The 12,024-nt window shown below is 45.5% G+C and overlaps 1 protein-coding gene across 8 annotated transcripts in view; it reads left to right on the top strand.

Moving 5' to 3' along the window:
• Positions 1 to 1,622, top strand: part of RAB3IL1 (RAB3A interacting protein like 1) — a 70,319-nt gene extending 68,697 nt beyond the window's left edge. For 2 of the 8 annotated variants that reach the window (XR_013346303.1, XM_077818144.1), the window contains one exon: positions 1,001 to 1,137. Coding sequence is in view for 1 of the 8 variants with exons in the window: in XM_077818140.1 (XP_077674266.1) it covers positions 1,001 to 1,140 (140 nt within the window). In the remaining 7 variants the exon portion in view is untranslated. Of the gene's footprint in view, positions 1 to 1,000 lie in introns of all 8 variants that reach the window. The other 6 variants (XR_013346302.1, XR_013346304.1, XM_077818139.1 and 3 more) reach the window with 4 other exon arrangements.
• The last annotated feature ends 10,402 nt before the right edge of the window (positions 1,623 to 12,024 follow it).

The raw sequence follows: 12,024 nt of genomic DNA, 5'->3' as shown, positions 1-12,024 counted from the left end.
GCCCAGCACCCCCCCGCCCCCACACACCTCCCAGACACTCACCATCACATTCTGCCCCCTTCCCTGGCTGTACTCACCAGCCCTGTTGGGAGGTCTCTGGCTTCTAGGGTCAGAGCAGCGAGGGGGGTCTCCAGACTCTCCACGTGCTGCACCCGCCACAAGCTTGAACTCCGTGGCTCCCATTGGCTGGGAAAAGCGCCAATGGGAGCTGCCGGAGCCGCGGAGCAGGGCTTGCAGGCGCTGGCAGCACGCAGAGCGCCCCCCCACACCCTAAGAGCCAGAGGGACCTGCCAGGGGGTGAGGTGCGGAGTCCCAGTGGTGCTTACCTGGGGTGGCTCCCATCCCTGGAAGCATCCGGCAGGCAGGTCCCTCTGGCTCCTAGGGTCGCGGGTCGGGGGGGCGGGCCGGCGCACCGGGAGCTGCCCCAGGAAGCGGTGAGCAGCGGCGCCGCGGCTGTGGTCTGGATGGTCCTGATATCGGGACAAAGGGCATCCCGACCGATGTAAGGTCGGGACGCGGGACAAGTCCCCTAGAATCGGGACGTCTGATCACCCTAAGTCCAGATAAAGGGCGTGTTCCAATACCCACTGAAATCAATGAAAAGATTCTCACTAATTTCACTGGGCTTTGGGTTAGGCCCAAAGATTAGATGACACCCTTTGCAACTAGAACCATGCACATAGGTGTAATTACTTTGATAATGACAGAAAATTACAGGCTAGTAAATGAAATGCACTCGGTATGCTTTATATGGGATGATTGCTGCTTTATGTGGGATGGTCACGAAAGGGGAACAGGAATCGTGGACTCCTGACAAGAGCGCAGTGATCTGGTTCCATATTCCTTATGAAAATATGCTTATGATATGAATGACATAACTGAGATATACTTTATGCAAGATGGAAAGGTTATGATTTACTGAATGCGGTTATCCAATTTGTATGCCCGTACCATTTCTGTATCTGAAGTCTGGAATATTGACTATGTATCTTTATTTCAGCTATGCTACTTTGGGTGACGCCCACTGCTAACACTTCAGGTACAACAATGGAAAAGCCAGACAGGGCGGATGGCCCATCAGCGAGGACAATAGACTGTGAAAAGCTTGGCCTTCCTGTGGATGCTCCAAACTGCCACTGACTCATGGACGCTGTGATCCTCCAGAGTCAGGTGATCTTCTCACCTGATACTAAAACATTACCTGGGACTTCTTGTAACTTTCCACTGTAAGGGAAGGGGGATCAAGTTTGGGAAACAAAGGATTCCCGCCTTATGTAAATCCTATTTAAGGGTGGGGAAGAAGGCAAACAGGACTCCTTGTCTCCAGGGCCTGTCTGCCACAGGAGAAAAAGTGAAGGCAAGGGGGGAGTCCAGACTGAGACAGGGGTCTAGTCTGAAAAGGAATATAACTGGAACTCTGAACCACAGAAACTTTGCAAACTGTCTGCAACAATATCTACGGTGAGAACTACCATTTGTAACCAATTTCTTTAATGAAACTAGCTTAGTTTGCATGTTTGATTTCATTTGATTCATAATCTGTTTGGTTATGTTTGTTACCCCTTTTATTACTTAAAATCTGTCTTTTATAGTTAATAAAACTTGTTTTGTTTATTATTAAACCTGGTTTCTGTAATTTCTAACTGGAGGGGCAAGAAGTGTGCACACCTCTGTCCATATTGAGGGAGAGGGCAAATTTCATAATATATCTTTGGGTCTGTACTCCAAGGGAGGTGGACATCTTAGTGCTGGAGCAAGTCCCTTAAGATGAATCTTTCCAGAGTTGATCGGCAGCTGGGTGTGGCCCTGCCTGTGTGTGTGTGTTAGAGGAGGTTTTAAGAGCCTGGCTCAGGAAGGCGGGTTAAAGGGGGCCCATGTTGGCAGAACAGGTAGACGTAGTGGTATTTCAGCACATCAGATGGCTTCCCAAGGGGTCCAACCCGTCACAGTTGCATCCTTTGAAACTAGGACTCCGCTCACATGCAATTACTCTAAGTGTAAGCGATTAGAGAAGATTAAGTGTTAACTCTGCGTCCAGCCAATAAATCTCACAGTGACCTACACTGTTCTGGGAAGGATGCCTCTGGCAAGGCTTGTGTGGCCCGGAAGAAAAAGGGTCAACATCCCCCAATCAAGCTTATCTGCTCCCTGCTGCCAAATGATCTGTCTCCCTGATAGACTGAAAGCCCCCATGACATCCTGAATATTTAAGGCCTTGTTTGTACTTCAGATTAAGCCAGCGGTTTTCAAACATCATTGCACTTCTGACAACAAAGATTGCTACATGACCCCCAGTAGCGGGGACCGAAGCCTGAGCCCGCCTGAGCCCGCCCAAGCCCTGCTGCCGCAGCCAGGGGGGCCAAAGCTCAAGCCCACCACCTGAGGTGGGGGGGCAACTTGGGCTTCAGCCCCGGGGTGGGGAGCCTGTAACATGAACTCTGCTGCCCAGGGCTGAAGCTGAAGCCTCAGGTCTGCTGCCCAAGGCTGAAGCCCATGGGCTTCGGCCCCGGGCAGTGAGACTTGAACTTTGGCCCTGGGCCCTAGTAAGTTGAATGCCAGCCCCGGTGACCCCATTAAAACGGGGTCACGACCCACTTTGGGGTCCCGACCCACAGTTTAAGAACTGCTGAATTAAGCCATTGGTGGCCAGCAATTGGCATAGCTGCATCAGAGCAAAACCCAAGCATATACAAAGAAAGCCATGATATATATCGGTGGTGATACCAGTGCTTGAAATGAAGTAATCTTTAGTGGTGCTGAGCAGCTTTCTTTGTGTACCATGGTTACTGGCCACCCTGTCTGAGTTAGGGATAATCCCAAGTATGGACAAACACTAAGAGCTATGTTCCTATCTCAGGCACAATACGACATGATTTATGTGGTTAATCACATATAACCAACACAGTTGCAATGATTAATCTTGAATAATGGATACTCTATAGCGAATTTATTTGTAGTAATAGGTGAAAAACCTCCCTGAAATTAATCAGCAAAATCTGAACAAATACATCTGAGGAAATTCTAATTGGTTCACAAGCACTTCTCAAGCAAAAAAAAGAGGCTGGATTCTTTACCTACATTTTTGCTGTGGTTGTTTTTTCTCAGATCTACTCAAGGGATCTGGAATATGATGTTTCTGCTTCCTATTTAGGTCACCAATCTGAATTTAGCACAGACTGGTAGACATCCACATGTGATGGCTGTTAGGTGATCTAGTTAAAAGAAATTTTAGCCCAGGCCCTTTGGGCTAATCCAAAGCCCTTTGGAAAGTCCTGACTGACTTCACTGGGCTTTGGATCAGACTCCTAATGGACAAGTAACCACCCTCACAATTGATACCCTTCATGGTGATTCAAAAAGACCAAGGTGTGGTGTTTAGATGCTGCTTGTAATTATTAGAATTGGGAGCACTGGCTGTTGGGAATCTGAAAGGTCAGGAAACAGGAAGGACGGGGGAAAGTTGAGGAGGCAGAGTGAGAGTTACCGAGGGTGCAGCATCAGCTTGGTAAAGAGGTTTCCACTTTAAAAATAAAGTCCTGTTGAAGTTTGTTAGTACCTTGCCTGGTTGCTACAACACAAGGACTGAATGGGTTAAAGGTTGAAGCATGTTAGTGTTGTGGTTGGATCTTCCATTATTGATGCCTATGCGGTACTTGTTCAATGAAAAATCAGAGTTCCAGACCCAGAGCCATTGGTTCAACACCAAAATAATTTGAAAAACAAACCCATTTTGTTTTAAAACATCAGATTTGGCGTGTATGATATGGAATGGAATCCCAGATATGTTGGTCTTTCTGCATTTTCTTTGCTGGCCCATTTGCTTATTTGTGTTTATTTTTGCCAGAATGCACTTATTCAATTGCTATTTTCCTTACAGCTATGCTTGACATGGGGCTTGCGTTCTCAGTTCCCATTTCCAGTAGTTATAGCTTTGGAAAACAGTTCAGGATTGAAATTTCTCATGCTTGTGCTTGACGTAGAGATGAAATCAAGTGCAAGAGTCAGGGAGGAAAGTCTTTCATTTTTTTTCTGAGAACTTGGGCAATCAAATTAGCACAGATGCATTTTTGTTAACCAAAGTACTTAATTTTCAAAAATACACCCTCTCTCTCTTGCTTGTACGTAACTGACCATAGTGATTATCTATTTGTGTACAGTTGATTATTTTAGTTATCTTCTTTTGATATTAGATTTTGTATGTTACAATAACTGAATGACTTTTTTTTGTCAAACGTGATAGGGATAAACAAGATAAATGAACAGTTTTGACATTGTTTATTATTTATACCCTTTGTGATTTGTGGAGTTGTGAACAAGGCCATTTTTCTCTTCTTATAAATCTTTGAGAAATTTATAAGAACATTCCTCCCTTTTTCTCTAATCAAAATGATATATTTAATTATACATAAAGTATTTTATGAGCCAAATTCTCAGCTGGTGTAAATCAGTTTCTCTATTAACTTCAAAGGACTAAACCGAATTTATAGCCCCTGTGGAGCTGCCCATATATTTAAAAACAATATTTTCAACAATATAAATTAGCAGTGCAGTTTCACTCAATACCAGTAGATTTCTCACCCTGCAGAAAGCAACAAGATGGGGAATAACAGTGAATTTACCATGCAGAAATTCTCTGAGGCATTCCTTGCTGTCAACATTGGTAACATGATAACCATACTCATGATAAAAACAATGAGGAGTCCTTGTGGCACCTTAGAGACTAACAAATTTATTTGGGCATAAGCTTTCATAGGCTAGAGTCCACTTCATCAGATGCATGGAATGGAAAATACAGGAGCAGGTATAAATACACGCAAGGATGGGAGTTGCCTACCAAGTATTAAGTCAGTCTAATGAAACAATTCACTTAACAGTAGGATACCAAGGGAGGAAAAATAACTTTTGAAGTGGTAATGAGAGTGGCCCATTACAGACAGTTGACAGGAACATGTGAGTAACAGTAGGGGGAAATTAAGTTTAGGTTTTGTAATGACCCAACCACTCCCAGTCTTTATTCAGGCCTAATCTGATGGTGTTCAGTTTGCAAATTAATTCCAGTTCTGCAGTTTCACTTTGGAGTCTGTTTTTGAAGTTTTTTTGTTGAAGAATTGCCACTTTGAGGTCTGTTATTGAGTGACCAGAGAGGTTGAAGTGTTCTCCTACTGATTTTTGAATGTTATGATTCCTGATGTCAGATTTGTGTCCATTTATTCTTTTGCGTAGAGACTGTCCTGTTTGGCCAATGTACATGGCAGAGGGGCGTTGCTGGCACATGATGGCATATATCACATTGGTAGTTGTGCAGGTGAACGAGCCCCTAATGGTGTGGCTGATGTGGTTAGGTCCTATGATGGTGTCCCTTGAATAGATATGTGGACAGAGTTGGCACCAAGGTTTGTTGCAATCTACCAACCAATCATGTCTCTGGTGGATTTGTGCAAAGAGAAAATGTACAGTAAATGATGTGTGCAAACAGGAGCTTTCTCTTCAATAACCTCCTTCCTACCTGACCCGTTCATCATTGTCCTTATGGTCCTGATCCTGGTTGAGAATCTTCACTTCCCATTAATTTCAAGGGAGGGAAGCACCTCCCAGGATTGTGCCCTGTGGGAGCTGCACACAATCTCCAGTTTGCTTTGTGATGAAAGCAGAGATCTGAGCAAAAGGTTGCTTCTGTGACATCACCTCTTTGTCCACAGCCAGCCTAGAAACTATTCAAGCAAGTGCCTCAGATTGGGCCGCCTTCAGGAAGTTTACATGCAGGGACCACCTCCCCCAACCCAAAAGAAGCCCAAACATAGTGGAGCTGCATTCCAAAACAAGACTGCAGGAAGACTTCCTGAGGTTCCATGGTGAGAACTCTGAATCACCACATCATGCTGCTGTCTACAGGCGTGATCCTGCTCTTATTGAAGTGGGTGGCAAAAGTCCCACTGACTTCAGTGGTGCAGGATCAAGCTTTTGACACGGACAGAACTGTTTTTCTAGGGGGAGAGTTGACCCTGGGATCCTCTCTTTTGTAGCAAAATCTAGCAGGAGGCCAGAGCAGCCACTTGGGATGGAACAGGATCTGGTGGTGATAAAAGAGCAGGGGCTGGGCTTCCAGGAAGAGAGCCTTGCGACATGTTCAGTGGAGGAACAGAGCAAGAGGAAAAGGGGTATGAAAGGTCAAGCCTGAGGAGGGAAGACATTGGTTTAAGTTTATACTTTTGGTTTGAGGTTTATTGGGGGAGTTCAGGGAAGAGACCTTTGAGTCCTGGCCCTGAAAGAAGGGTGAAGTTAGAGGGGCTGTAGGAGAGATCTGTTGGTAGGAAGGTGGCAGCAAGGAGTTTGGCAGTGAACCTTGATGGTCTGCCCTGGAACCCAGTGCAGTGGGAGGGCTGGGTTCCCCTACCAGCCACTGGTAATGCAGCATGAAGCCCCTGAGAAAGGGATAAGGATGACTGAGATCCCTGAGAGAAGGGTGTGAGAATTGTGGGGGCCAGAGTCAGATCCAAAGACATTGTATAAGAACATTGGACTCAAAATGGTGGCAGTACAATGTGGCTCACCTGGAGGGCCGAATCACAGGAAGAAGAGACTGTTGCAGGGCTGGAGTGGCTGTCGACAGGGGCTGTCATAGTTTCTTCTGTATTAGGAGCATAAGAATATTTTGTGGCTCCAAGTTCATTCACAGATGAAGGAACTCTCCTGCTCTTCAAGGTTTACACCCTCCAATACAAAGGCATGCTGAGATGTCTATTTTCAATGGCTTAAATAGTTGCCACACGAACCCATCCCCACAAAGTGAGAGGTTGGGGCAATCATAGAACACAGAGGGTTTCCCAGAGACATTCACAAAAGTCATGTCTGCTAAATATGGCTAGTTAGAAAGTGGTCATTTGTAATAAGCAGACAGGCCACAACTGGAACTTTAAATCCTAATCCCTCTGAGGCCCAGGTGGGTCTGGACCTCAGCTGTTCTTATGGCTTGGGGGTCTGGTGTGGGAATTCAAAATGGGAAAAAGCTTCTTCAGCTGTGTTTTGGAATTGGAAGCAGTCAACAAGAACAGCACTAACAAAACGGATCCTGAACCACATACCAGATTCAGCCTTAAATCATACAAGTCTATACAAGTTATGCTGAAAGAGCATTATGTAAAAGCACACTGGGGAAACTTTAATGTGCACCAGCAGGGTATATACAGATCAATTAACATGCAACACAGTGCTTTAGAAATCACACCCCATAGTGTGCATTACCCCCTGGGTAAACGAACCTTAAATCCCACCCCAAACCCAGCTAGTACTGGATTTAAACCCACATCCTTGACCCAACTCCAGACATAAGGAATGGTGTGCTGCCCTGGTGTTCAGAAAATATAGCGATGGGTGTCCTAAAAATGCCCTAATTAGGTTAGATAGCTCCTCCTTGTTGCATGTCTTCAGTGTGTTTGTACATCTGCAGCTGCCCAAGAAGCATATACATCAACAGGTTTCGCTATGGACAGCAATGATGTTGAATGTGAGTGAATAAATCACGTTAAACGGTTTTATAGTCAACAGTTATGAATTTATTGAGAAGTAGATACACTAGAAAAAATAGTTCCTTTGATTTACTGAAGAAGGATACAGTCAGGAGCTTTTCTATGAAGATTTTTGAATTGCTGCTTTTTTTTTTTTTTTAAAAACTACCTCTAGACACACTCTAAATTTCAGGGCTCTGGTAGGGTGGCTTTTAGAAAAGTATCTGTTGGAAGAGGCCATGACTGATGTATAGCAGCTTGTTACAGAAAGGAGGCATTTTGACATAGACTTCTATTGATGTGTGTGGATGGTGTTATGAGGCTGAGTCCCCTAATGCATGGTACACAAATCCTCAGCAGTAGGTCCCCTGACCCTTTTTTACCCCTCACCACAACTGACTATTACTGTCAGGATTTACTTGGAGGGCCAGATCCCCAGCGGGTGCAAACTGGAACAGATCTATTGACGGCAATGGAGTGACACAGATTTACACCCCCTGAGGATCTAGCCCACAGCTTTTCAGAGATTTCCTAGCTGGCTCACCCAGCATGTCTCCCAGAGTGCTAGGGAAGCACACGGTTCAGAGAGAACTGGAACACCCCTTTAAAGGGTGCAGTGTGTGTTTTCTTTCCCTTCCCCCTCACTGGCCCTGTTCTGCTAACTAGGTGGGAGTAGGATGGGTCCAAAACCCAACTCTTTGGGTTGTCTAGTATTACTGCTTACATTAGACGCGTCCAGTCTTTACTCAGGGAGATCAAGGATTGAGAGTGAGCCTTCTCCTTCCTTGTGAAAGGGAGCGCTCGTTGAGCTGGTGTCCTCCCTCCTCATGCACCCATGCAGGGCTAGCCACAATCCAGCCTTGAAGCCATTATCTGGTCAGGTAACAATGCCATGAGAGAGAAATGTGGGACAGTTGATCTCAGCCTTGTTCCTTTCTCTCCTCATCCTCTCTTTCCCCTGCTGATTTTTCTCCCTCATGCTCACATCTCTCACCCTGTTCCCCTCACACGTCCCCCAGCTCCCTACGACATGCCCCAACCCACCCATACTCCCCATCTCCCCGCCCAGGGCTCCTGCCCCCTTTCAGCAGGTCACTCCTTCCCCTTCCAACTGCCAATCCCAACTGCCAAGGAACCTTCTAACCACAACATTCCACCCCCACCCCACTTGCTAACTGGAGGGACGCAAAGATTGTCCCCCCATGTCTACCCGTTCAATTGTCCTGTCTGAAACAAGCTGCTTATCTCCAACCCACAGCCTCTGGAAATGGCCTGCGTGCTGCCAAAAGCCAAGTCACCCGTGGTGTGGCTCAGGCTTGTTTCTTGAAAGCCCCAACAGGCTCCCTGCATGTCCGAGAGTTTGTTGTGTGCTTGTATCTCATTCAAAAGCAATAAATAATCAAAAGAGAAAAAACATTATAGATTTTTCCCTGCTCGCTCTGGGAGGGGAACTCGTTGATTGCTGTTCTCTGGGGATTTGGGCAAACTAGGTTTTAAGTTTCCACGTTTGCACCCCTGAATTTCACTTTGAGTGTCAAGTTCAAACCTACATACACAAAGTCGAATTCAGCTAAAATTGCTGAGTTTAGGGTTGTTTGGGACCAAAGCCATGCAAGGCCACTTCAGTGGTTCTTGGCTTTCATTCTAAAGCCTTCAATAAAGCCAGGATCTCTCTCTGCTGCCCTGGGTTGCAAACTGCTCTCCACCTTTCAGGCTAGCTGACTAGAATTTCAAATTTCGTCATGAAAGTTTTTTCATCTCTCTGAATACAGTGAGCCTGATTCATCTCTTTACACCAGGGCTCAGTCTGACTTACTCCAATGTATGCACGGACACCTTGTCACTCTATCGAATTGCTGCATCTGGACACACCTTTGTCTGAATAAAAGACTCTCTGGAGTTGGAGGGAGGGAGAGAAGAGAGGCCTCAGTTCCAGTGAAGAGGGAAGTTTTGAGAAGAGCACTGCTCATTTGGGAAGTTGACTAAGTGGGATTGGCCCCAGAGGCAAAATACAGAGACAGCTGACATTGTTCCCAACACATACAGTTTTCATGAGAGAATTTGGTTTGCATGTTAGTGTAACACTGACAGACCCCAGTTGTCAGCATTTAACCTGGGACCTATGGAGTTAAATGCATGAACCTGTATTGCATGAGCTAAAAGCCACATGCCTCTTAGCCAATGCTGTAGCAGACTCATTAATCTCTAGGTGGTCTAGCTGCCACTAGAGGGGGACAGAGCACCAGACTCAGCAGGCATGGGTTACATTACTACATAAAGTAAGATAAACACAACTGCAAGTTATGGTGGTGTCAGTGACTTGATCCTCTGTAGAGAGAGGACTTTCATCTTCCAGTAGACATAACAGTATGACACTCAAATTTCTCCCAATTATAAAATGGCATTGTTTTTATTTTGCAGGTCTTAGTGACTCAGAGTTTTCCATGAACAAGAATGTTTCTATAGTTTGATCTAAAGCACCCAGCTCGCCTGGGTGAGGGGGAAGAGCCAATATCAGGCTCTTGCCTGTCCCTACTTGTTCCCTTTATGATTTTGTTTGTGGTTGCTCAGGACAAATGAAACAATTGTTCTGCTTCAGGACTGGCCCTTCCTTCTGCATGGTGCCCTGCTCCATTGCTCTTCTAGAATGTTCTGAGGTTCTGTAGCTGTCAGTAGTGATAGCTGCCGTCTCCCAAGCATTGGCAATGCAGGGTGCCCTACCGGAATTGCATTATTCTTTTAATAAAACACAAGTCCCTCCTGTAAGGTGATCAATGACAACTACAAAAGCACATGACAGGAATAAGGCTACTGGTTTGGGATGGGTCTGTTGGGCCACCCCTCTCCTGAGGTTCCTCTGGACGTTTACCATGCAAATGGACAACATTCCAACAAGACAGACAGCAAAGAGAAAGGGGCAGAGCCCAGAGGAAGCAGCAGCCAAACTCAGAGTTTGTTTTGGAAACAAGAACTGGAGGAGCAAACAACTTGAACCTTCTCGAAAAGTGAGCTGCCTATTTGGAAGACTGCAAAGCAGGTGCTGCAGTAAGTTTGTGCTCATCTCTGCTGGAGCAGAGAATGTGAGATACATTCATTGAATCAGAAGGAGACTGAGATTAAGGCAGTTTCAATGGTGTTTTCCACAATCCCATGCTAACTCATTACTTCCTTGTTCAAAAAGACTACAAAATACAGAAGGATACTATTAATTATGCTATTAGATATTGGAACCCTAGGGACTGCAATATAAAAGGTGTTCAAGGTCTGGTTGAAACTGAAACACACCAGGACAATAAAACTTCATTCTAACCACCTGTGGTGATATTTAAGTATTGCAATCAACAGGGTGTGTAAAATCACCCAAATATTTAGAGTCCCCTACAAACTTCAGGCATCAGTGAATTGGTTAAATTACAATCTCCGCTAAGAATTTTCTGGCTTTAGTGCAGTAAAATCTGATCTTCAGGGAGGCATTTTCTAAAGTGGGTTAAACTTTCTCAAGTGTCAAGCCCCAGTCCTGCAGTTGCCTCCAGGCAGGCAGAGCCCTGTTGATTTTAGTAGGGCACCATCTGGGTGATAGGATCTGCCTGGGGGGATGCAGTTGTGTGATTGGGACCTAATGATGTGCTTACAAACTCGCTGTTAGGTAACTGCATGACTAAATACCTATTTTGCACAAGGAAATGTGGGTTTTGAACAAGCAATGAGAGATGGGCAGAAGTTTAGAGGCCTTTTTTAGAAACCCTGGCTCTTAACGTTACTGGAATGTCACATCTATCTTGCTTTCAACTGTATTAAATTAAAGTTTCCGGGCCTAACGTAAAGCCAACTGCTGCCAATGGAAGACTTTCTATTGCTACCAATTGGCTTTGGATTGGGCCCTGTGCCATGGAACCAACTGAACCTTGCAAACTACCCTCCATTAGAGCCATTAATAGTTCTTGGGTAACTGTGTATCAGACAGAAAATAGGTCTAGACAATTTAAGACATTTCTCAGTGCTCTATGGAAAGTTTCACACCAAATGTGAAACCAGAGTAGCGGTTCTCTGCTGTATTTGTGTTAAGTAGCTGCAACCCCCCAAGGCAGTCTGTGAACTATAGAGGAGCACAATAAAGCATCTGCAATGGGCAGATCAATTTGTTATACATATCAATATTATTAGTTAGCAGACATCTTAGCAGTGTTAATGGGCCACATGGAAAGCAAACCTGATGAAGTGATTGTTAAATCCCTCTCGCTGTTTCAGCCCAGAGCTGAGTCGCAGACCCCTGAGAACAGGGGTGAGCAGTAAAAACACCCCCAGTCTGATCCAGCACAGAGGCCCATGCAGTTGGATACCTGCGCCTGTGTAGAGTCCCAGTGAAGCTAATGCGGGAGTTCAGCGTAGGACCGGTGCCATGGCCTTTACGAAAGCAGCGCTACGCTCAGAGAGAGAAAGAGGCTGAGAGAGAGACAAAGCCACAGCAGGGCTCTGAGCGAGGCAGGCAGACTAATAATGCAGCACCTGCTGCTCACAG

The sequence above is a fragment of the Eretmochelys imbricata genome, chromosome 6 (assembly GCF_965152235.1).
Source record: "Eretmochelys imbricata isolate rEreImb1 chromosome 6, rEreImb1.hap1, whole genome shotgun sequence".
In the NCBI taxonomy this organism is placed as follows: Eukaryota; Metazoa; Chordata; order Testudines; family Cheloniidae; genus Eretmochelys; species Eretmochelys imbricata.
Note: the sequence above shows the minus strand (reverse complement) of the source record. Positions and strands in the feature narration are given on the sequence as shown.